This window comes from Stegostoma tigrinum, chromosome 47, assembly GCF_030684315.1.
Source record: "Stegostoma tigrinum isolate sSteTig4 chromosome 47, sSteTig4.hap1, whole genome shotgun sequence".
Classification (NCBI taxonomy): Eukaryota; Metazoa; Chordata; class Chondrichthyes; order Orectolobiformes; family Stegostomatidae; genus Stegostoma; species Stegostoma tigrinum.
The window spans coordinates 1,658,624-1,684,086 of NC_081400.1; the positions used below are offsets into that span (position 1 = coordinate 1,658,624).

The following is a 25,463-nucleotide window of genomic DNA, read 5'->3' on the forward strand; positions in this document are numbered from 1 at the left end:
CCCCTTGATTTTTGAGCATTAACTTGATTTCTTTAGGTTCCTCCATGAGAAGAAACACCCTCTCTGTCTTCCCTGTCAAGCCCCTACAGGATCTTTGTATGCTGCAAGCCTAGCCTATCCAATCTTCCCTCTTAAGACAACCTGTCCATTCCAGATATTATTCTAATGTGGTAAACCTTCTTTGAGCTGCCTCCAATGCATTAAAGATGCTTATTGCAAACATTGGGTTTGGCTCAATAGGTTCATTCTTCTATCCGTAACCTCTTCCAGCCCTAAAACACTCTGTTTTCATAATCCCTCGTGATGAGCTCAGATTTTAAAGGCGTCACTGTACAGCCACCTGGGTCCCAAGCTGTGGAATCCCCTCCCTAAACCTCTGTCTCACTTTCATCCTTTAAAGACACACTGAGAAGCCTCCTTAAGATACTCTTTGACTAGGCTTTTATTCTATTATCTTTTTGGCGTGGTGGTAAATTTTATCTGATAATCACTCCTGCGAAGAGTCCTGGGATGTTGTATCGCATTAAATATGCTTCAAAAGGAAGTTATTGCTGTTGAGATCTGAGCTTTACAGAGCGATCACAATTGAATCCTGTTGCAGCTAGACAGCCCCAATTGTACTGTAATATGGCCACCATGTTTGGTCATAGTGGCCCCATTCTAGGTACTGCACATGCTTCTACTTGGTATCTATTCACCCCAGCTGCAAGGGCTGTGGGCCGCAGAGTGACAGCAGAAGGGATTTGCACCATTGGTCTGCTGGAACTTAACTGTTATGCTCTTGAAGATGCACTCTCAGCACTGGAGGATTTAGAGCCATAGAGTTGTACAGCATGGAAACAGATCCTTTGGTCCAACTCGTCCATGCCAATCAGATATTCTAAACTAGTCTAGTCCCATTTGCCAGCAATTCATCCATATCCCTCTAACCCCTTCCTATTCATATACCCATCTACACGCTTTTCGAATTTAATTGCACCAGCTTCCTCCATCTCCTTTGGCAGCTTGTTCTATACAATTCTTGTCCCCAGTGAGCTGGAAGCCAGCAAAGTGTTGGCGTCTTCATGGAGGAAAAGACCCATTGTAACAGTCAAACGAACCTTACTATACATCAGTAGATCTGACACATGCAGTGTTATATTAAAAAAACAATTGGAGGTTTATTTCACAGTGCAGCATTTATTTTCACATTTGCTGCATTGTCTGCTGTTTGAAAGGGAATGGAGTCAAGTTTACCAAACCGTAACGAGATAATTGGGGATATTAAAAACATTATTTTGCAGTATGGGCATTCCCCACCAGCGGAAGGATAGAAGCAAACACAGGGGAGCACCATTCATTTCTTTTTGGCAGAATATTCTTTCCTCTGTTTTGAATTGCTGAAAGTTGCCATTGACTTAATGGGAAAGTACAGACCCTGAAGTTTTAACTGTTGCCCTCATCTCTCTGATGTAAAGCGCCCACACACTGGCTGAAATCTGAGATGTTTCCAGCAGCTGTGCACTTTTCAGGCAGCTGCATGTGTAGAGTTTCAGTTTTGGTAAAAAATTTCTGCTATGTTCCTCAAAAAGTTAACTAGGCTTTGTCTTTGTGCAGAACTCAGACCTCTGTGCAATTGAAGTGAATAATAAACACACCAGGACAGGAAAGTCAAAGCTTCGTTTCAATTGACAGGTTTCTCAGTTGTTAATGTTTTTGACTCCATTCTGTGCTGTACAGCTGCCCATTGATCATTTCTCTTTTCCCTTTACACAACCCCTGCTCCACTTTCTATCTGGAAGGTGGAAACTGTATATGGCACAAACTGCGCTCCCCTATTCTTTCCTTCACTTTCACACACAGGCATCCTAACTTATTCTTGCACTTAAGAATCACAGGAATTGAAAGGCTGGAGTGGAACCCACTACTTCATCCACCTCACCCCTCAGATTGTTTCACTTCAAGCCAGTAGAAGGGACAAATAGGAAAGAAACCTTTTCAAGCAGAGCTATCCCTCTATGTTCTTTTGGTGCTGTCTTATCATTTTCTCATAATTCATTGGGCCAATGGAAGGGTTAACAGTCTAATTACAGTTCTGAAATATCACCATGAAACTACACTACAAATGCCCATGTAAGGACAGTAGTACTGTGAACGCTGCTTATTAAGTTTCTTTTGGTGCCATGCCCAGTATTTTGCAGCAATATCACTCTTTTGGGCTACCCCTTTGAGATTTAAAATGTACAACCAGTCCAACTGAGAATTTTTTTCCCTGTTGTGTTTTTCTTGGCACAGTCTACACAGTGGAATGTATTTTTCACTTGAAATAAAAAGTAACTGTTTCTCCAAAATTTGAACAAAGAAAAACTTGTTCTTCTCTCTGGGAGGAGTGGATCTACTAGGGTAATAGGTGTTGAGGTTATATCCGCACACTTGGTCATCACCAAACTGCTTGTCTGATTCCTCCTCAACCTGAGCTCTTGTATTGTCTAGGCACCATAGTACACGATAGGAGAGTGCTGCATCCTCAGGAGCAGCCAAAAACAGAAAAGGGGAACTGTTCCTCTCTGCTTGCCACCTAGCCCAGTTGGATCGAGGTATAGTCAGAGGCAAGTGTGCCATGTGAGCTCAGAGCCAGCTAGTCTGTATTTGACTAGGTCACTCCCAGCATAACCGAGGATACGGCAAGTAAACTTTTAGTCGAACCTTGGAGAGAGAGCAATACACACTCCTTGGATATTAAACTAGACTGTCCAGAGAAGGGCATTGCTGGTTTGTGCTGCTTACCCACTTACAGAATTTTTTTGTTTCAGCTGTTGGCATGTCTGATTGGGTGAATTAATCCAGTGGCATGTGACTGAGCCATATAGGGAAGAAAAAGACCAGGTTCCATCTCCCAGCCTTTGCTGGATGGCTAGATCTTGATTGGTGCAGCAACACTGGGAGAACAAAATTTAACCTCTATTGTAAGGTTGTATGAATTGAACATGGTTCTCTAACCCGCAATCCAGCCCACTGAGTTTTTGTTTTACTGCTTAGTGGCCAAGGACGGAATGCGTCTCACCTCCTTGGGATCCTACCCAGTAAGAGTCTCCAGGCTGCAACTATGGGACAGGGACTTCCATGGATCCCTTGCAGTCAGAGGGCTTGTGGGGATTACTTGTTCATTAATTCACATGTTGGAGTCACTTTTATGTACAAAATAACTGCTGTGAGAAATTCATGGATTTTAGTCATGTTCATAATTATTAAATACCTTTATAAGTAATTAAGGTAGTATATATCCTGCTCTAAAGGTCCCACAGCAACTTGTTTTGTTACGATCTTCAGGTTCCCTGCACCTTCAGCAAACTATAACTGCACACAACCGTTTTCTTGCTGTTCCAACAGACCCTGTCCCTACGCACCTGGACTGGTTGACATTTTGAGCCTTTGTTTGCTGACTGAGAGTTTCTTTGGGCATACAATTTCACTCCAGTAGCACAGTATTTTTTTATTTTGTGACGCTCTTCATTGTTTCAAAATACCATCCACAGCACAGCACAGCAGAGCCATACAGGTATATCTAACTGTGTGAAACTGTAGTCAGTCAGAATGGTTTTATGTGGTAACCCTTGCAGTTTCGTAGCTGATCTTCAGAGTGTGGCAACCATTTGATGAAGTTGGTGAAGGTCTAGTGTTGAAAGGTTGAGGTTCCCTTTGCACCATGGACAGTGGAGTAATGCTTACAGCCCCAATAGTTTACATCTCCAGTCAGCATCCTAGGTTCTCTGCCATATTAATAAGAGTTTGGGGGCGCACTTGCTCAAGATTGTGTTTACAGCACAATTAGGAACCTACAATTCACAACTTAAACTCTTGAGTGTTGTCCCAAACAATGAGCAGAAAGAGCAGTGGGGTTCTGTTACCATCCAACTGTATTCTGAAGGCAGTGTGTGCACCCCAAAATTATATTGCTTTACAATGTAACAAAAGAACAGTTTCTGCTCACCCTCCGTATGTGCAGAATTCCTGTTTTTCAAGTGTGTGTACACGATAGTGTCTTTGATTATAACTTGCTAATTTGCATTCTTTCTTTTCCATTTTTAAGCTCTACAAAAAGCCTGATGTTCCACTCTATAAAAAGATCCGATCAAGTAAGGCACTTTCCATTTCTCTGCAGTTTCCTTACTATTCCTTTTTAAAAATTACAATATTACTCTCCTTTCACGTTTGGAACTTTGATCTGTTTTATATTACATTCATTTTGATTTTTGCACTTGAGGATGAGGAAGGGGATTCGATGATTCTGTTGTTCATTGCTGCAAGTGCCTTCTCCTGTGGCGTTTCGGCAGGCGTTGAATGATTGAATATTTCCATTTAAATAATCAGTGGCAGGGAAAAGGCCATGATTGGGTTAAAATGCTCAAACAACTGATGGGCTGAATGGCTTCCTTCTGCACAGCAGCTACTCTGATGCAAGTTCCACGTAATGTGTGAGAACAGGATCAGGCAAAGATGTGCTGTTTCTTCTCCTGTTCCAGCCCCACACCACCCCAGTCACTGCCTACTCTATGCTCCCACATTCCAGCTTACCACCCAGGCAAGTTAGCAGGCAGCTGGCAGCAAGAGTGATCCCCTTCAGCATGTGGTAGCAAAGAGATTAAAGATTGGCATCAGCCCACTACTGGATTTTGCAGCAAGAGGCCTGCACCTGTTTGCATGAGAATGTGTGGGCAGCTCTCAGGCTATTGGAATCTCAGCTGTCGGTTTTCTGTCAACATGTTTTAATGTTTGCCTGTTGACAGCAAACTGATGGCTGGGGGTCTTTGAACAAAATACAGTTTGAGCAGGCTCAAGCCGCACTTGCAGTGACACAATGGAATCTCAAAATGAAGGAAACTTGTGAAGATTGTGATAAATGCACATCCTGATGAAGCATAAGCACTGAGTGAACTGGTTATCTGCACTAGATATCAAACAAAGTGCTATAGAAAGCTTTGCAGAGATGTCTGTTCTGGTTGGTATGCCAGCTCGTTGACTCATAGAGATGGCCAGGATGGCCACTTGCCTGGATGCAGAATGGCCTTGGCTATGAATCACTAGCTTCTCCCCCACCATGGCCTGGAAAAACTGACAGTAAAAAGGGTCATTGTGGTCTAAGACAAGACTAAGCTCCTCATTAGTGTAGAAGACTGTACAGTACAGAATGTAATGGATAGCTACCCTAGGGCATGTGGTCAAGGAATAGTTTGTATGGATGGTGGGTTGTTTCAATCTGGGTGGCTTTATGAACATATTTAGGAATGTCTTCTCAGTGTTAGGCTATATATGACCAAGAATCATATTGTTCTTGTTATAGATGTGTTTGTTGATGTTAAACCTCTCTCTGGGTGTGAGCCCACAACTTGCAACTGTAAGAGGCCAGTAGACCCTACGGAGAAAAGCTGTATGGAAGACTGCCTGAACAGGTATGCTGCCATGTGCAAAAGCCTTCAAGTAAGCACCTTGCTTGCGGCTAACCTGGAGATCTGTTGAGAATGCTGTTGTTCTATCCCTGTTTAATGACACAGACTCATCTGACGAAGGAGCAGTTCTCAACGTTTGTGATGTCAAATAAAACTAGTGCTATGTGATTTCTGACTTCGGCCACCCCAAATCCAACACCAGCACCTTCGCATAATGATACTATCCAGACAGACTGGGCGAAGATGCTGCCAAACAGGGGCATCAGTTGACAGTCCTGCAATAATCTGATCTTGGCAATGGGAGGCTGAAAGTCAGGGAGACTTTATTGCATTGACTGGATATATGTACCTGGTCATGTTTGATCAAAAACCCAAATCCATGTTTGGATACTGGATGAGGTATCAAATTGCTGAGCCCAAAACAACAGCAATACCTATGGATAATCTTCCTGATCTCTGGCAACTTGGCAGGGCCCAGCTGCTGGACGAGGGACAGAGCTGAGAAAAGTATAGCTGGGTTTATTCTCCTGATGGGTGGTATTTCAGAGGAGTGCACAGCTTGCTATCAACTGCCAAAGCTCCACGTTGGCCAGGAGTGACACAGCTACAGTCTCTAATCTGCTGAGTCAGCTGCTCTCAACCAAAATAGAAAGGAACCTTGGTTAACCTCACTGCTATACTATGGAGGACATTGGCCATGGATTCCTGTTTGTTATACGAGCAGAGGCAGTGAAGCCATCCCAGGCAAATGATGCGCACTGTTATGTGAAGGATTTGGGTGGCACCGTCAATCTTACTGCAGTGGATTTTGTTACCTCAAACTCCCCACAGTGTTGTCTTGTGCTTTGACCTGCTGGACGTGAGGTGCAGCATCCTTACACGAAAGGAGAGGAGCCGTGCCCTGGTAACTGGGATAATGGCAGCTGCCCAAGCTTGTTTTACCACTTGGCTCCTTGCTGTGCTGTGTTGATGTGCATTTGAAGCTATTTGATGCAAACTCATTAGCAGCTCTTGGCAGTTTGCCTAAAAGCTGTGCACTGATGTTTTTCCTCATTTTATTAATTATAATCTGAAGATTTGAGCTGTAATAAAACAGGAAGCCCAGTGTGCCGCATGTTCTGGGAAACAGATGCATAGTCAGCCTTCCAATCTCGATTCTTGAGAACTGACAATAGAGCCTGTGCCTCTCCATCAATTTCAACTTGTTGAACAGCTAGGTACTTGCGGCAGATTATGTGTATTTGTCAAGGTCAGGGATGTCATTGTCATTAACCAAAACACTCTTCAACTCAAGTATGAAGGGTCTAGGCCCGAAACGTCAGCTTTTATGCTCCTGAGATGCTGCTTGGCCTGCTGTGTTCATCCAGCCTCACATTTTATTATCTTGGAATCTCCAGCATCTGCAGTTCCCATTATCTCTCAACTCAAGTATCCATTGTTAGCATAAAATGCCCCCAGGACAGGTACAGTGCAGGGTTAGATTCAGAGTCAAGCTGTCTCTACCCTGTTCCCCATCAAACACTCCCAGGACAGGGTCAGCACAGGGTTAGAGCAAAGCTATCTGTACCCTCTAAATGGGGATAACCAGTCAGTTGCTCCCTACCATTTTAAGCCCTTACAGCTACTTTTCTCCAGGGTAAGAGGTCTCTTTAAAATGCTGATAGATGTCCGAGTACTGTGTTAGCTTCAGTATCGCTTGCTGCTAGTTTTGTCATCAAGCAGTCTGCACTGTCTTTCTGGAACAGTTGTGTATCCAGCGTGCCTTACTGTAATTCCAGTTGGTGAAATGTGTGGTCTTCTGGCAAGTACATTGCCTGAATGGTGAATGCTGCTATTGAAGAATGGCCCACTCCATGTCTGTGGATTTGTTAAAATCTAAAGTGCTAGCCCATCTTTTTTCTCACCCTAACCAAGCAGCTATACGTTTCCAGCTTTACCTGAAAGCAAAGCAGTGTTGTTGTCTGCTGTGGTGCTGTTGGTTTGGATCGTGCCTAACACAGTGACTGAATTATTTCATGAGATTTTAGCCCCTCATGATGTTAAGTGCTACTGATCCCCTCTCTTTGTTACAGGATGATCTTTGCAGAGTGTGCCCCAAACACCTGTCCCTGTGATGAGCATTGCTGTAACCAGAGGATCCAGAGGCATGAGTGGGTGCAGTGCCTGGAGAGGTTTCGAGCAGAAGGCAAAGGCTGGGGCATTCGCACCAAGGAAGCTCTGAAAGCTGGGCAGTTCATCATCGAATATCTGGGGGAGGTGGTCAGTGAGCAAGAGTTCAGGTAAGCAGACCTTCCATATTCCTTCTATGTTGCAAGGAAACTAGATATCCCCAAAACTCTGGATTCCGTCAGGAAAGCTAGCAATTTACACAATTTCTGCTCATTATTTATTGAGAGCAGTGAACATGTGTGAAATAGTGCCAGAGGTTAGGCTTTTTTTTTGGCAGCAGACCTCTTGTATTTAGGGGCAGTTGAGTATGTTGTGGTTGGCTGCGGACCTGAATAACTACAATTCACAGTAAAGGTACAAGGTACAGATCAATGCAAACCAGACACAATCTCCCTTAGCATCTGTTTGGCAAAGACAGGTGAGAAATACAGAATGAATATTTTACCCAGTGATCTTGCTACTAAATGGTTCAGACTCCTGGTTGCATCCAATCACCTCTACTATGCTGGAAAAAGGAAAATGCCCATTTACACAACCTGCACAAAATGTATCTGTTACAGTGCAAAGATCAGAGCAGGATTTTATCACTGCTGTCAGTCTCTGCAATGTTGGGTACTGCCCCTACATCCTTGTCATTCAATACCATTTACCCGATGAATGAATGTTTCTTTGGCAGAGGTGTGCAAAAATATAATATTTGTATTCATTGTTTCTCCATGGGCTCTTGGAAACGAAAGGAAAGGACTCCAATTTCCAGTAGCATCTTTCACATCTTCAGGATGTCCCGGTCTATGAAACCATCAAAGCACGCTTTAAAATGCAGTCATTACATAGGCGCATACTGCAATCAATGTGTGCACGGTATTTTTGAGGGCATAATTTTAAAGTAAAAGGAGATAAGTTTAAGGGAGATGTAACAAACAAGTTTTTTTTAATGTAGAAAATGGTAATTGCCTGGAATGTGTAGCCAGAGGTGATGGTGAAGGCGGTTACAATAGCAACGTTTATGAGGCAACATGACAGATACAGGAATAGGCAAGGAATAGAGGGATATGGACTGCATGGAGGCAAAAGGCTTTTAGTTGAGAAAGGCATTATACATCACACTATTGTTGGGCCAAAGGGCCTGTTCTTGTGCTGTGCTGTGCTGTGATTCCATGAAGCACAACTAAAGTAACAGCCATGACTGTGTTGGTGTGTGCGAGGACTACGTGGATTGTGGTCTAGGCACTCAGAGGAGCTTTGGGGTTGTCTTCCAAGTGCCACTAGATGTTTAACAACCACTTGAAAAGTTGACTCCATTGAAATGGAGTTTGAACCTTCATCCTTGTGACCCAGACAGTGCAGAGTAGACTGTTGAATATTTTCTGTAATCTTCCCTAGGAACCGGATGATAGAACAGTACCAGAACCACAATGATCATTACTGCTTGAACCTGGACAGTGGAATGGTGATCGACAGTTACCGCATGGGGAATGAGGCTCGTTTTATCAATCACAGCTGCAGTCCTAACTGTGAAATGCAAAAATGGTAAGAAGCAGAAGCTAATGTACATTGAATGTAGTGCACCGTGGTTACAAGTGGCTTTCTGGCTAAAAGCGCTGTGCAGTGTTAGCAATAAATTTGTCAACCTGCCTGGTAACCTGGTCAGATTAAAAAATGTAGCTGTCAGAACTACATGAGTAAACATGACAATTGTTTTCATCTGCTTTGTCTGGTCTGATTTGATATAGAATGTTTGCTTTTCTCAAATAGTGCCAGAAAACCTTTAACATTGACATGACAGGATAGATTGTAGCCTGATGTAATTGCCAACATTAAAACCTCTTGTCCACCCCTACCCCATACTGTTGTTGAAGTGAACAGGAGCACCCTTGACAATGAAATACACTCCTGCAGCCCTGGTCTAGAAGTTCCACAGACTGCTTTGCAAACACAGTGGCAGAAGGCCCATAACCATGTGACAGCTTCATCCATCCAAGACTGTCCAAACTGCACTGTCAAGATCCAGATCAACTAAAGTATTTCTATTTGCTGTATTGGAGCTGCTCTGACCAAGGAGGTTAAAAAATCATCTCTGGGATTGATTACATTACTTTATTTAGGGTTTTAGACCTCACAAAGGGAATCACCAGAACTAAATATACTCCTTTGGTCGTCATGTGTTTGCACAAGAAGTGCAGATCATTTTGCAGTCAAGCCCCACCATGTTATTGAGACTAGTTCTCAATGCAGAATACAAGAAGAGCTTCTTTCGAGTTAGACTCAGGATAGTAAATATCAGCACTCATTTTAATTATGGCATCGCGCTGAGGCTAACCCTGCCCTTGGGCAGTATTCACAGCGAGGCACCAGATAATTGTAAGGAACATCACCAAGCCTTTTGAGGTTTGTCATCTCCCTGCCCTGGGACATTGAGATTAATTTTGGTAACTCTTGGCCCAGACCTGATCGAAGAGTCATGCAGATTAAAATTAGAGTTTTGCAGCACTAAGATAAACTGTATAAACCATCGTGAACAAACTACTCATTTTATTTTCTGCTCTCCCCCTGTCTGCCCTAGGTCAGTTAATGGTGTTTACAGGATTGGACTGTTTGCATTGAAAGATGTAATGGCTGGGACTGAACTGACGTATGACTACAACTTCCACGCATTCAACCTGGAGAAGCAGGTAATGTGGAGAATCTGGCTGGCAGCAGCATTCTTTAGCTATTGACATTCTACAACACTATACTACTGTCTGCAAGAAGTCATCAAAAATGTCTGTTTTGCTGCATGTGCAGAAACAACTATGTGGTTGCATAAAACCCGGTGGTTTGTTTTGTTTTCCCAGCGATAGTACATGACCCTGAAATATTCCTAGGTAACTTCAACATCATTTTCTCAGCAAGCCTCATTTGGACCATGTTGGGCAGGTGTTAGGAAATTCATTCTGCGCATTCTTAGCAAAAGTTGTTTTGTGAATGTTCAGTGACAATGTTAATAAAAGTAGGACAGTGATGGTCTTTAACATCTGGTGCATTGACCTATGGTTCTTCATCCTTTTAACTGATGTGTAATTGCTTAGCTCACAGCAGGTGACCACTACAAGGAATCTGGTTATTTTTCCTCCCTTGTTTTAGGGCAATGGAGGACTGCCTGATTATTATCTTGCCTAATCATGTGATCAATTCGGTTACCTCACTATTAGACAGTGAGAGATTAATCAAGAGGAGTTTGGAATAAAAGCCTCAGTAGGCTGTTGTTTTGGGTGTCTACTCATACGTATGTACCTACCCCAAGCACTGTCGATAGAAATGGGGAATTACATGCATGAACACACAGCTGACTGAGTGACACTCCACAATTTGTATCAGTTTCTGAAATCAGCTTAAAGCAATTAGCACATCTGAATAAGTGGCAGAAATGGTGTTGAGTTTGCTTCCATATGTTTCCTTATGTTTAAACATGAACAGTACAAATGGCGCAGTAACAGAAGACTACATGTTCTCACTTCAGTGTGTCAGATATCATGTTGAACTTCTGTGTTGTTCTGGCTGAAAAAGTTCATGTCTTTATTATGTTTAAGGCTCGCATTCATTCCCAATGAGTATCAGACTGGAAGACAGCCTTCCACAATATGGAAATACATTGATAATCTCAGTAATTGAAAGGGAAACTGTAATATTGAGCATCAGAGGGGCTGCTCTTACTGGAGCCAGGAATGTTTAGAGCGCTTTACTGAACCTGTGCTGTCACTGTCCTGGGAGTATTTGATGGGGACAGTATAAAGGGAGCTTTACTCTGTATCTAGCCATGTGCTGTCACTGTCCTGTAAGTTTAATTGGTGTTGTGAGCATGGATGGAGCTCTTCTCTGTATATAACCCTATGGTGTGCCTTTTCTGGGAATATTATTAGGTACCGTGTAGAGGATTAGATCATGAATTTAACCTGAATAATCAAGGTGATATAGTAAAATGCTCATTACACTTGGTATGACCTGTTAGCGGATTGATGTAGTCCAGAAAAGTCACTTCTGCTTCACTGAACGACACTGATGTATGACCAGTCACCAGTTAAGATTATAATTTTGTCCAAATGTATTTGGGGGACTCTGACACAAGCAGAATACTTTGGATGCTGAAATACTCACCTATTCAAGCAGCATCTGTGAACCGAAACAAGAGTTAAAGTTTCAGGTCAATGTCCTCATCAGACAGGCTTTGAAGAATGGTCATCAACTTGAAACATTTGCTCTGCTTTGCGATGCACCTCTTGCTTGACCTGCTGTGTTTCTGTAGGTCCTTTTACGCTCTGGACTCCATCAGAAAGATCTTGGGGATTCTTGAAACTTGGCTGGGGAAGCCTTGAATTGAATCTTCCACATTTTTGCCACAGCAGCTGTGATTTGTTTGAGTACCACTTGTAGCCAGTACACCAGGTGCTTGTAGTTTGAAGAGTGAATTCACCAAGGCAAGGCTAAAATGACTGGCTTTTCAAGCGTTGCTTGGGTGTTTTGTGTGTTGCAGCAAATTTGTAAATGTGGGGCTGAGAAATGTCGTGGCATCATCGGAGGTCGAAGCCAGAGAGTGAATGGATTGCTGAACAAAAATGGCCAGCAGGTGAATGGACAGAAGAAACTGGGCAGATTGAAGGAGAAGAGGAAATCCAAGCACAGATTAAAGAAAAGGGTGAGTTGTGCAAATTAAAGTGGGTGTCGCTGACTGGACCAGCATTTGATTTTCATCCCCGATTACTCTTGAACTGAGTGATTTGCTTGGCCATTTCAGGGAGTCGGCCCCATTCACTGTGGGTCTGGAGTCACATGTAAGCCAGACCAGGTAAGGATAGTAACTATCCTTCCCTAAAGATCACGAGTGATGCAGGACTTGTATGACATTTGCCAATGTTCATGCTTTCTAGATATTTTTCTAATCAACCTGTTCAAAGATGTTACTGCGTTCCTTTGGAGGAGGTGGAACTTGAGCCCACCCTCCTGGCTCAGAGATAGGGATACTACCACTGCACCACCAGAAGCCCCACAGAGACTTTCTCTCCCTTCCAAATTTAATTAATTGAAACTAAACGAATTGATGGATTTTAGATCCAATTATAACATCAGCCAGCTGCCATGATGGAATTTGAACATGTTACCTTCACGGCATTAGCTTGGACCTCTCGGTTACCACTGGGTCATGGCCTCCTATTCTGTATTTGTTGTCCAGTGCCACTGTATGTCTTTTATTTTCTCAATGCTTCTCTTTCCCTCTGTCTTGGAGGGACTGTCTCATGGTCTGTTGCTCTATTGGCTAATTCCTTCCATGAGGCTTGGCAGTGATGTAAGGGCACATTGCCACAGAGCTTGATTCTCTCCTTGCCTATCATCCATATTCCCTGTCGGAAACTCTGCCTAGCGATTAGGAGCAGAAATCTTGACTGTCTCCACACCTGATCCTTAATCAAGGAACGGTGAGGCTGAAATTGGATAACTGAGTTGCAGGCTACTGGATAGCTCTGTGTTCACTTTGCCTTGCCAGGGATAGTAGCTTTTCATTGCTCACTCCCGAGAGAGAGAAACCGAGAAAGCTGTGGGGTTTTTTTTCCCCATTTCAAAGTTACATTTCCAGTAGTTGGAGTGCGCCTGTAATTTAAGGATTGCCAAGATCAAGTGTATTTCTCAACTATGCATTTTGTGTTTCCTCACAGAGGGGGCATGTATCAGAGGAGCCGAGTGAAAATGTTAACAATCCTGCCAAGCTGAGCCAACCTCACCAGATGAAGCCCATGTCCAACAGGGAGAGGTAGGACTTGATGTTCAGCAACAAAGTCTCATGATAGAACTGCCCAGATTCTACGGAAAGCTTTCTCAATGTCATCAATTGTGGGTTAGTCTGCAAAATGTGCTATGGGTGATCCACTTCTTCTCCCACACCAAGACTGTCTCCATTTCTGACACCAGTCTTTTTCTTAAAAAAGTCCTTCTCTGTTCTTTCTGATTCTTGCACTGTTTCACCCTGGCTCGATTGCCTTCAGTGTGTGAAAATCTGGGTTCTGAGTAATTGTTAGGAAGTGCATTTTTCTGCAACCTGAGATCCAGGCACCCAGCTGACAATCGCAGCATCTGTTAAAGATGCTGCCAGACCTGTTCTCCAGTTGTTCAGTGTTTTGGCATTGAGTGTAGTGATACAACAGGGTTTTAGGACAGGTGGCAAATCATGCCTGTGCCATCTGAGTACTCTTTAATTAGAGCATTTTCTCCTAGCGCTGCAAACTGTTCTTTTCGCATTTCGTCATCAGTTACCTTTTGGAACCCTGCATTAGGTTCGCGTGCCCTCTGTGTCTCCGTCCTGCCCCCTCTGTCTCCCCTGCCCCGCTCTCTGTCCCCCGCGCCCCCCCCCCCACCCCCCCCCCCCCCCCCCACCAGCCCCCAATCCTTGAGCCTCATGCGCTCTCACACCCATACATCTGCACCCTCCCAACTGTAAAAACAGCCTTTGGATTCCTGTGGGGCACTACAATGTTCAGCCTGGCATTGCCCAGGTCTGCATAGCCTAGAATGGAGAGTTCAGGTAGTCGGACTCACGCTGGGAGGCAGTCTGGCTCTCCCTGTGCTGTTCCCAACCCAGTATAACGGGTACAACTTGCCAAACAAATTCCTGATCCTGCTCAGCCCATTTGTGTGTGTACCCCTCCGAATAGCAGTTGGAAACTTACCACGACGAGAAAATTGAGTGGTCAATTCAAGGTGCAGCACTTGGGCAGGCTGCCAAGTAACTGATGGAAATGCAGCATTGATGGAGTCGCAGAGTACCCTTTTGTTGTTTTGTGACCAGACCATGCTGGGCATTAGGCTTCAGCTGTAACTTTGTGCTGTTCTAGTGTTGGTGTTACTGTAATGATTCATTATGAGTACCCACTGACATTTGAGTCACTACCTCCAGCTCAAGGAAGCAGCTGCTGTCAGAGGTGCCAGAGCAGTTCACAATTAAATGTTTTCACTGCGTCTTAACAATAGGATTGTTCTTATTTCACCCAGTTAATCTGCTCCAAGTCGACTGAAGTCTGTAGTGATACTGAGTAGTTCTGGAAACACACAGCATACCCATCAACATTTGAGAGTGACTAAGCTGCTGTCCATCTGAACTGATTTTGGGCCTTATTCCTCAAATGTTGCTTATCTGAGTGTGTTTGAAATATTGGTGGCACTGTGAATTTCCAGTAGTTTCTGTTCCTTGCGTTCACAGCTGATTTGATTTGAATTGAGCTTCTTTGACTTATTTCTGAAACATATCTCTATTTTCTCCTCCCTGCACCGCTCCCCCCCCAACCCAAACTTGACTCAGCAATGAATTTCGGTTCTCTGTTTCACTCCAAAAGGGTAAAACTCACCTAATATCTGATCAGAAGCTGCGAACACTTCCCAGTAACTAATCCAGTGGATACCAGCTGTCCTGTACATCACCACATTACAAGTCAGCTGCTTGACCCTGAACCCCACAGACACTCCTCATCAGTCAGGCTCACAACACTGTACATGCTGCAGTGAATAGGAGCATCGGCCAGGCTGGGGTGTCAGGAGAGATTTCAGGCCCATACAGCAAACAAATTTTGTTTCAAAAAATGTAACCATTCTCTTGAATTCCCCCGTGACTGAGGCGATGCTGGCCGTTTAGGAGGTTTTGCAATTGATTAGGAAGCAGAAATGTTCTCCTCCACACCTGTGCCTCATTGCTTCCCTGGAATGTTTGCAGGGCTGGGGGCTTGACTGTAACACAATGTGAATGCTTGCAATCATGGCCAATCATCTGGCTCATGGCACATGTAAGTTTGGGGGTGAAGAGCTGCACAGTGCTGAGCTTTTCTGCTAGTTCATGTCTGAGGCCATTTTGTAACCCTGACTGGTCCAGACCTTCTGACTGATTTCATCTGTGCTCACCAGGGCACCGAGGAGAATATCCATGCCCTTGCTTCAGTACCAAGGAAGAGCCAAAATACTGTTGGCTCATGTTGAGGCCTGAAATAGAATGAGCTCACTGACCATGTGTGTGATTTCCTGAGCACTGAGTGGTTCTGTAGGATTAATATTTGTGCATATGATTCTGATATTATAGTTATTACAAAGGTTCAGGTGCTAGAGGGACAAGACTGACAGCTTAACATTCTGGTATTTAGATGTTTCAGGCAGAATAGAGGAGGATGTAAAAAAGGTGGAGAAGTAGCAGTACTGATCAGGGATGATATCACAGCTTTTCTAAGGGATGATACATTGGAGGGGTTCATCCAACCATATAGGTAGAGCTTAGCAACAGGAAGGGGTTGCATCACAGGCCTCTGAATAACTAGCAGGTGATAGAGGAACAGGTACGTGGAAAGATTATTGAAAAATATGAAAACAACAGGGTGGTTCTGGTGATTTCTTTTTTAAACTTGCCATGTATTGACTGGGACCCGTTTGGTCCCATTGGGATGGGTTGGGAGAAAGAGTTTGTTCAGTGCACTCAGGAAGCAGCCCATAAATAGTCCAACTAAGGAGGGGGCATACTGTATGTGGTATTGACGAATGAACCCGGCCAGGTGATCAAGGTTTCACAAGGAATGTGTTTTAGGAACAGTGACCGTCATTCTAAAAGCTTTAAGTTACTTGTGGATAATTTTTAAAAATTCACTTCTGGGATGAGGGTGTTGCAGTCTTGGCCAGCATTTCTTGCCCATCCCTAATTGCCCAGAGGGCACTTAGGAGTCAGCCATGTTGCTGTGGATCTGGAGTCACATTTAGGCCAGACTAGGTAAGGATGGCACAGTTTCCTTCCCTATGTTGGCGAAACATATTGGTTTTTCTGACAGTCAGCCATGGATTTGTGATCATCATTAGAGTCTTAATTCCAGATTTTTATTGAATTCAAATGCCTCTCCCCCCCCCCCCCCCCATCTTCCATGGCAGGATTAGAACCAAAACATTACCAGGATCTCTGAATTAATGATCCAATGATAATACCACTAGGCTATCACCTTTCCATCAGAAGGATAAGAGTAGTCTTCCGATGAAGGTTATAAACTGGCGGACTTTAACTGTCATAATATCAAGCAGGAACTGGGGAGCATAGATTAAGGGTGGCTGCTTGTAGGTATATCCCCATCTGGCATGTAGGAATCTTTTAAAAGACAGTTGATTAGAGTTCAGGACCAGCATGTTCCTGTGAATGTTTAGATTTGAGAACCTTGGATGATGAGAAATTTAGTTTAGCCAGAGAAGAAAAGGAAGCGTATGTAAAAATTAGGAAACTGAAGACAGAGCTCTTGAGGAACACAAAGCAGGAAAAATACTTAAATAGGAAAGTAGGAGAGCTAAAAGGGGCCAACAGGATTAAGGAAAATCCCAGCATTTTTTATGCGTATAGAAGGAACAAGAGGGTAGCCAGGAAAAAATAGGTCCACTAGGGAACAATGGAAGGAGTTTATGTGTGGAGCCAGACAATGTGGGTGAGGTCCTGAACAAACACTTTGCATCATTTTTCGCAAAGGAGAAGGATCTGGTGGACGGTGAGTCTTGGGAACGGTACGTTGATATTCTAGGACATGTCACTGGATAAAGGTAGTGGTGTTGGGTGTTTTGTAAAGCAGTATGGTACACAAGTCCCCAGGACCTTATGGGATCTGTTCCAGAATGTTGAGAGAGGAAATTGCTGCAGCCTCGTACAAATCTTTGTATCCTCTTTCGTCACAAAGTCCCATAGAACTGGAGAATAACCAGTGTTGTTCTTTTGTTTAAGAAGGGCAACAGGGATAATCTGGGAAAGTATAGGCCAGTGAGCCTTATGTCAGTGGTAAGGACGTTATTGGGGAACATTATTAGTGACAGGATTTATTTGCATTTGGAAGCATTGTAATAGGCAGCATGCCATTATGCGAGGAGATCGCTTGATTTTTGTTTCAAGGAAATGAGAAAGCTGATTTGAGGGCAGCATGGTGAATGTTGTCTGCATAGACTTTAGCAAGGTCTTGGCAAGGTGCTTCATGGCAGTCTGATGCAAAGGGTAAAGTCACATGGGATCTGCAGTGAGCTGTTAAGATAGCTACAGAATTGACTTGTTCGTAGAAGACAGCATTGATGGAAGACTGGTTTTTCTGACTGGAGATCTGTGACCAGTGGTGTTCTATAGGGATCAGTGCTGGGACCCTTGTTTGTAATATAAATGATTTGGAGGCAAATCTAGGTCGTCTGTTTAGGTGGTTTCTGGGCAATGCGAAGGTTGGGGAGCTGTGGATAGTGAGGGAAATTGTCAGGGGATACAGTAGAATATTGATAGGCTAGAGACTGGGACAGAAATTCTAGGTGGAGTTTAATCTGGACAAGTGCAAGGGGATGCATTTTGGTAGGTCTAATGCAGGAGGGAAGTATGCAGTGAATGGCAGAAGCCTTCAAAGTATTCATGTCAGAGGGATATCGGCGTCTTGGTCCATAATTCTTTGAAGGTGGCTAGACAAGCCATTGTCTGGCTCCACCATACTGCCAGAAGGACGTGGAGGCTTGGGACAGCGTACAGAAATGGTTTACCAGGATGTTGTGTGGTTTAGAAGCTATTAGCTACGAGGAGAGATTATAAACAAAGTTTACTCATTCACTTGAACATCAGAGGTTGAGAAGCAACCTGATAGAAGTTTACATAGTTTTGACAGGCATGGATAGTTGGAGTTTTTTTAAACCCAGGGTAGAAATGTCAATTACTGTGCCACTTGGATGAAAGGAGCTAAGTTTAAAGGAGATGTGAGAGGGAAGCTTTTTATACAGAGGGTGATAAGTGCCTGGAATGTGCTGCCACGGCAGGTGGTAGAAGCAGATACAATAGCACTATTTAAAAGGCATTTGGACAGAAGTTTGAATAGAGAGGGAATAGAAAGTTAAGGACTGCATGGACGCAAAAGGTTTTTTCATTTTGAAAATGCGTCTTAGGTTGGCACAGGTTTGGTGGGCCAAAGGGCCTGTTTCTGTGCTGTATTGTTCTTTATTCTGCTTCAAACCTAGAAATATTGCTCATTATTTTTCAATGTAACTGGTCCACTGTGGTAAGGTATTAGATACACAGGGACTTGAATCCATGAGAGAATACCAAAGAGGTGGCATTTCATCAAAGCGTGTATGATACTAACTGAAATAATAAAATGTTAATACTGTACACTGTTCCAAGATCAATGATCATTGCGTCTGGAATTCTACCTCATGGCTGCAGTCCATGCTTTGCTAAACTCTACATTTGTACCACATAATATTCCCAGATTGATTTTTCTTTCTCCTTTCCTCCCAATTCTTACTGCTGTTGTAATGGGCAGCTCTGTTTGTCTGTGATGGAAGACAGCCAATTACTACTTCACAGCGAGTGAAATCTGTCGGTGAGAAACATTGACAGGCACCGTGCTGGCAGAGAGACTAGGGGCGGTTTAGAGGCAGAGCAAGACAAAAATAACTCTGGGTGAGCAATAGTGGAAAATTCTCTGCAAAGTACAGAAAGTGAGATCTTTTGGGTGTGTGCATGTTTATATAATGCTACATACTTGTGGTATTATTATAAATTAATCTTGTCCTGAGGGTATTTTGTTCAAACTTAAATAAATATGTGCAGAATTATATAATACAGAAATATATATGCGCATTATGCAGTTAGGTAGTGGCTACTTTCTTTGTTAATTCAACTTGGCTTGTCTGTTGTTAGAACTGTTTCAGATTTCGGCTGGTTATGAAAGTATGGTTGTGTCTTTTCATTCCTGTTCCTATTCCATTTCCAGTCATTTTCTCTGCTAAGTTAAGGCTCAACATAACTCAGATTTTGACTCCATCTTGATATTTGTTGCCACAAAACACAAGAGTCTCCATTAGAAATGCAGTATTGAACACCCGCGGTAGCTCAGCTGGCTAAGAAATAGCCCAGGTTTGATGCCAGTTTCAGGAGAGGTTCTCGCTGCTCCCTACAGAGCAGCAAAGGTTTGCAAGCTGAAATTGCTTGAGGGTAGGCTTCAGAAGGTCAGAGTTCAACTGTACTCCACTATGCTGGCCCCTCAGCCACAGGCCCTGCTCTCTCACATTGATCAAGTCTAGGGATGATTTTAACAGCTTCTTTGGGAATTAGTGGAGAACATATAACACTGACTGAGCTGGGGATGGGAGGTTATTTTTGATTTTGTTATAGATAGAAAAGTATATTCAGGACAAAACCTATTAGCAGATCTCTACAGAGTCTGGCAGGAGCCCACCCCAACATTGTGGTAAAATACTAGTTGTTTTGTCTTCCCCAGCCTTCCTGAGATCTCACATAGACTAGCAAAGGTTGGCCAATCATGTACTGGACCAACAAAATTATTTCTTGATTAACGATGAACTGGTATTTGTGTAACCCCTTATGACCAATTGAAGATTTTACGTGAAGCTCAGGGAGAGTTGCAGAGAAATGGCAAGACCCATAAAGCGGGAGACGATGGCCTTAGTGGTATTATCACTGGATTGTTAATCCAGAGACCAAGATAACATTTTGAAGACTCAGGTTCGAACCCCACCATAACAGATGGTGGAATTTGAACTCAGTATATGTCTGGAATTAAGAATCTAATGACCATGAATCCATTGCTGATTGTCGGAAAAACCCGTCTGGTTCACTGTCTTTTAGGGATACTGCCATCCTTACCTGGTCTGGTTTACGTGTGACTCCAGAACCACATCAATGTAGTTGACTTTGAACTGCCCTCTGGGCAGCTAGGGATGGGTGACAAATGCTGCCCAGCCAGTGACACCCTCATCCCATGAATGGATAAAGAACAAAAAGCAGCATTGAGATGAATGAACGGTCAATGTCTCATGGCCAACTGAATGTCATTGCTTGTTTGCATGCCACTGGCGTTCTGAGGGCCATACTTGGTTGTGTTAAGGGTGGACATTGCCTCCACATCTTCTTTCATTTTCTGGCTTGCCTCTTCCTCTTGACAGGAATTTTGTGCTGAAGCACCATGTATTTCTTGTCCGAAACTGGGAGAAGATGCGGCAGAAACAGGAGGAGGCAAAGCAGGAAAACGACAACAGTCAGTCTGTTTCACTGTACACTCGCTGGAATGGAATTTGCCGAGACGATGGCAACATCAAATCTGGTATGGAGAAAGAGCAAATTGTGTTGGTGTCAAAGTGAGAGATGAGAATATTCTTGATTGATTGATATCTACCCTCAGCATTAGTTTGTGTTTGTGTATTGACCAAGAGGTCTCTTCTGATTTTTCAAGTAATGTGAAGTGCTACAGGCAAGCACGAACTAGCACTTGCTCATGTGATGTACCTCTCCTTTAGCCGGATCAGAAGCAGCACTGGGGGCTGTGATCTCTGTTCATGTTGTTCCAAGTCAACCTGTTTCATTAAAGCGAGTTGACATTTCACTGTTCAGTAAGCATGTACTGTCACCATCACAAGCACCATCAAGAAAGACTTCTTCGTCTTCCCCTTTGTGCTTTTGTACTGAGTCGCTGAGAATAACTGACATCCATGTGTGACAGCAGTGTTATGGACCAACCAAACCCCCTTCAAATGCATCAAGGAGATAGTATAGACCCTAGGATTTTCTTAGTTAAAGGCAAGAGTAAGGTGCATGTTCCAGATGTAAGTCAATTGATTACACTACTTGGCTTTAAGCAAAACTCACTTTATTTTAACTGTAGGGTTAGAATACAAACAAAAGAAAGAAGAATTGGCATAACTTTAAGTCTGTTAGAAAACTTAAGAGAATAATAGATAACGAGAGACAGCAACTGATCCAATATAGTAACATCCCATAAACATGCACTTAGCAAAGGCAAATTCAGTCAAACAAATTGTCTCACATGCATTGTTTCTCCACTCCAGCAGGAAAGAACACTAATAGAAAATTCTAGCAGAGAGAGAGGGAACACTATAGCTTTTTGTTGTGGCTGAGAGATGTAACAACTTCCACAGCCATCTTCAAAATCCCAACAACTGCTGAAAGCTGATCTAAAACCCCTGGTTCTGTGGGAGCTTGATTCCACCCATTCATGCTGCTGCTTTGTTCTAACTTTTCTGGGAAAAAAAAAACAAGACCTCAGAAGCTGTTCACTTTAGAAACACAGAAAATGAGTATAGAGTGGGCTATTCAGCCATTGAGCCTGCACCATTATTCAACATGATCCCTTTAGCCCCAAGGGCCATGTCCAGTTCCCTCTTGAATATATCTGAAAACTGGCACCAGGAGCTTCCTGTGGGAGAGAATTCCACAGGTTCACTACTCTCCTCATTCTTCCTCATTTCAGTCCTGAATGGCTTACCCCTTATTCTTAGACTGTGACCCTTAATTCTGGCCTTTCCACATCTAGCCTGTCCAGTCCCATCAGGATTTTATATGTTTGTATGAGATCACCTCCCCCCTCCCTCTCCCCCCCCCCCCCCCCCCCCCCCCCCCCCCCCCCGGCAGTTCTTCTTTATTGGCTTGGAGGAGCCAGCGCAGTACCTATGGCTCAAGACCTCTCTTCCACAAAAGGACAAAAAGCCAAAGTATTGTTATAACAGTGTGAATAATCCCTGAACAGTTGAGATCTTCAACCTTGTCCCCTCTCTGTAGAGTATCGTGAGAATACTATTGCAGTGAACTTACCTGGAATGATTGATGCAAATATTCAGTGTATATTGATGCTTAACAGAAAGACAGCCTGAGAATGCATTCCATCGGATTGTGAGTAATTGTTTTCCAAGTGAAGAGTTCTGTTGGACAAGATTACAGTTATGACTTAGATTTTGGGGTCATAACGCACTTATTGTACTGAATTACAGAGTGACACCAGTGTGGTGGGACCATCTGGTGGTGACATACCTGACCCACTTCACCCGTGACAATGCGATAGTTTCAACCACTCCCTGCTGCCCCTCCAGCCATTTTAAGAGCATTTGATTGCACTCTTCGAGTAAAAGATGTCCCCAAGGGCTCTGCAACCATGTCAGGGTATTATGTCAGTTATGCACCTAGCCTAGTAATCCACAGAGCAGGCATTCATTTTCTGTGTTTCTAGAATGAATTTTTTTTTAAGGAGTCAAAGTCTGCTATGGATAAAAGTAGCCACTAAGCTGTTGCATCGTCGTTAGAAGCCCCAATGAGTCATTTAGACCTGCATCAGTGTAGTTGATTTTCAAAGAGTCTGGCATGTCACTTAGGAGAGGTGTAAATGCCCGCTTTTCTTGCAAAGCTTGCGAACCTGGAGAAAGAATTAAATAAACCATTAAGGGTGGCCATCAAGTCGTGAAAGGAAGAAATTTGGAGGAGACTGAAATGGAGAGCATACGGAAATGGGTTTTACAGAAGCTGGTTGGAATGAGTACAGTGGAGCAAATACCCTGAGTTAACAATTGGTGGGTCAGTGACTAGATGGTAAAGTGAGCAGCGAGTTGGAATCTGGATTAAAGCAGAGTGGCACTTTCACCTGATAATGGGAACTGCAGATGCTGGAGAATCCAAGATAATAAAGTGTGAAGCTGGATGAACGTGCTGCTTGGCCTGCTGTGTTCATCCAGCTTCGCACTTTTATTATCTGGCACTTTCACCTGTTGAGGCTTTACAGTGGCACCGAGTGCCCAGGGATTGGCACCATGGTGGAGATGGATATTTTGAAATTTAATGCACTAGTAAAAGTCCTGCCCAAGTACTCCATGATAGATGAAATAGTCACTGTGTACCCTCCCAGTTGGCGACAACCTGTGTACGATGGACTAGCATGATATCATGCCAGTCTGTTCCAGCAGCCAGGATTTTACAGTATGTCCGATTACAAATGTCCACCTCTTCCTGCCCATGTATGTGCTTTAAATAAATATTCAACTCTACTTTATTAAGTAATACCTATTTTGGTCCTTACACTAAATGTACTTATATTAAGTCAAAACTGAGAGTTGACGGCTTTATTCTTTGGTTACGTAAGTGAGAATGATCCAGGAGGTAGCTGCGTAGGACATGAGTAGATACATTAGTACATGATAAAATGACAGAAAGTACAGTTTCATTGAGCAGAGACCTGTTCAAGAGGTTCCTTTAGAGCAGGGACAGAATCCAAGATGGAGGGAGCTGGTACTAATCTCCACTTTGCTCGAGGCTTTGCAATTTCTGAACATGCTGTCTTGGCTTCCCAATTAATTTGTTTGTTATACTTTCAAGATCATTGATGCATTCCTCCCATTTTTAAAGCATCTAATTATGAATCAAACCTACCCATTTGGCACATCCATCTTCTACAATTGTGCCTGCTCTGAAAGGAAAATAATTAAAGCAAAGCCAGTCATTCCAAGTGCAGGGTGAATAAATGGGTGAAATCTGGTTCTCATTTCTGTATAATGTTCACAGGCTAACTTTCTCATTAATCAGCAAAATTGTGCGGCTTCACATGGTGCAGGAGTGCAGTGTCATGTAACAGACACCTTTGACTTTATTTTTCCTCTATCTTTGGTGCAGATGTTTTCATGACCCAGTTTTCAGCACTCCAGACATCTCGTTCGGTCAGAACCCGGAGGCTAGCCGCAGCAGAAGAGAACATCGAGGTGGCTCGCACCGCCCGCCTAGCTCAGATCTTCAAAGAAATCTCCGACACAATCATATCCTACAAAGGTACATGTCTGAACATGGCATTCATCCATTCCGTTAGACCATGGCCGATGCTGTATCTTAGTTTCATTTACCCACCTTGCTCCTCTAACTATTGAAACCTTTCCCCAGCGGTAATCTATCACTCATTATTGACATTTGAATTCCCTCCGGCCTCAGCAACTTTTGATGGAGAATTGTAGATTTCCATAACCCTACACATGAAGTGTTCCCTGATATCACCCCCTCAGCCAAATTTTAAGCTGATACCTATTTGTCTTGGAGAACATAGTTTCTCTCTGTCATTCTTATCACATACTTAAATCATCTTAAAACACCTCTATCAGATTATCCCTTAATCTGCTCACATCAAGTCTTTTGTCTTTTGTCCTCATAGTAAAGCTCTTTAAATCCAGTAAATGTTGTAGTGCGTCTATGCATGTTTACAGGGCACTGCTGTAAATTGATGACAATTAGATGAGTTGTCCTTTGTTTTCATGTAAATAGAACATTATTCATCCACTCTTAAAAGTCATTAGTTATTATTATTAATATGGATTCCAAAGACCAGAAGCATTTATATAATACTTTACCATGTTAAAAAGTTCCAAGGAGCTTAATCCATCCAAATATTTGATACCAAGTCATTCTAGGAGGTAACTAGACAAGTTTTCAAGTCTCCCATGGATCACTGGAAAACCCTGTTTAAATTTTTATCATTATATTTGTTAAATAGTTCAGAGGATTATAAATCACTCTGCAGACCCTATTCCTTCATTCTGCAGTCAGATAGTCATTTGATTCTGTTAATGTTTGAGACTTTACTAATAAATGTTGTCATTCTGAAATTTCTTCAGATTCATCAGAACAAGCACTGGCCACACCCCTCCTGAATCTACCTTCAAGAAAAAAGTAAGCAGTTTGTTGATGCATTGCCAGATGGAGTTTGCCAGGGACAGATGGGCTTTAAAGGTCACTGAAGGACTGTGGCGAGATTTTCTACATCACGGGAACAAGATGAAGCCGTTCAGCCCTTTTGAGACTTTGCTATTCAGTGAGAGATCATGGCTAATCCTTGAACTAAACTATCTGCCAGTGGCAGATGGAATTTAACACTGAAAAGCATGGGGTGAAGCACTTTGGAAGAAGTAACAAGGAGTACTCAATGAATAGCAAGACTCCAGGAAGCTCAGAGGGATCTTGGAGTGCTTGTCCACAGATCCCTGATGGCAGCAGGACAGGTTAACGGTGGTTAAGAAGGCATACGGGATGCTTGCCTT

General features: G+C 43.2%; 1 protein-coding gene across 3 annotated transcripts in view; it reads left to right on the forward strand.

Annotated features, from left to right (window-relative positions):
- Positions 1 to 25,463, forward strand: part of ash1l (ash1 (absent, small, or homeotic)-like (Drosophila)) — a 183,036-nt gene that overhangs the window by 125,918 nt on the left and 31,655 nt on the right. For all 3 annotated transcript variants that reach the window (XM_059643085.1, XM_059643086.1, XM_059643087.1), the window contains exons 8-17: positions 4,070 to 4,115; positions 5,321 to 5,429; positions 7,499 to 7,705; positions 8,979 to 9,125; positions 10,159 to 10,267; positions 12,106 to 12,267; positions 13,283 to 13,377; positions 20,550 to 20,707; positions 24,055 to 24,207; positions 25,041 to 25,095. In XM_059643085.1, the coding sequence (XP_059499068.1) occupies positions 4,070 to 4,115; positions 5,321 to 5,429; positions 7,499 to 7,705; positions 8,979 to 9,125; positions 10,159 to 10,267; positions 12,106 to 12,267; positions 13,283 to 13,377; positions 20,550 to 20,707; positions 24,055 to 24,207; positions 25,041 to 25,095 (1,241 nt within the window). The remainder of the gene's footprint in view (positions 1 to 4,069; positions 4,116 to 5,320; positions 5,430 to 7,498; positions 7,706 to 8,978; positions 9,126 to 10,158; positions 10,268 to 12,105; positions 12,268 to 13,282; positions 13,378 to 20,549; positions 20,708 to 24,054; positions 24,208 to 25,040; positions 25,096 to 25,463) is intronic.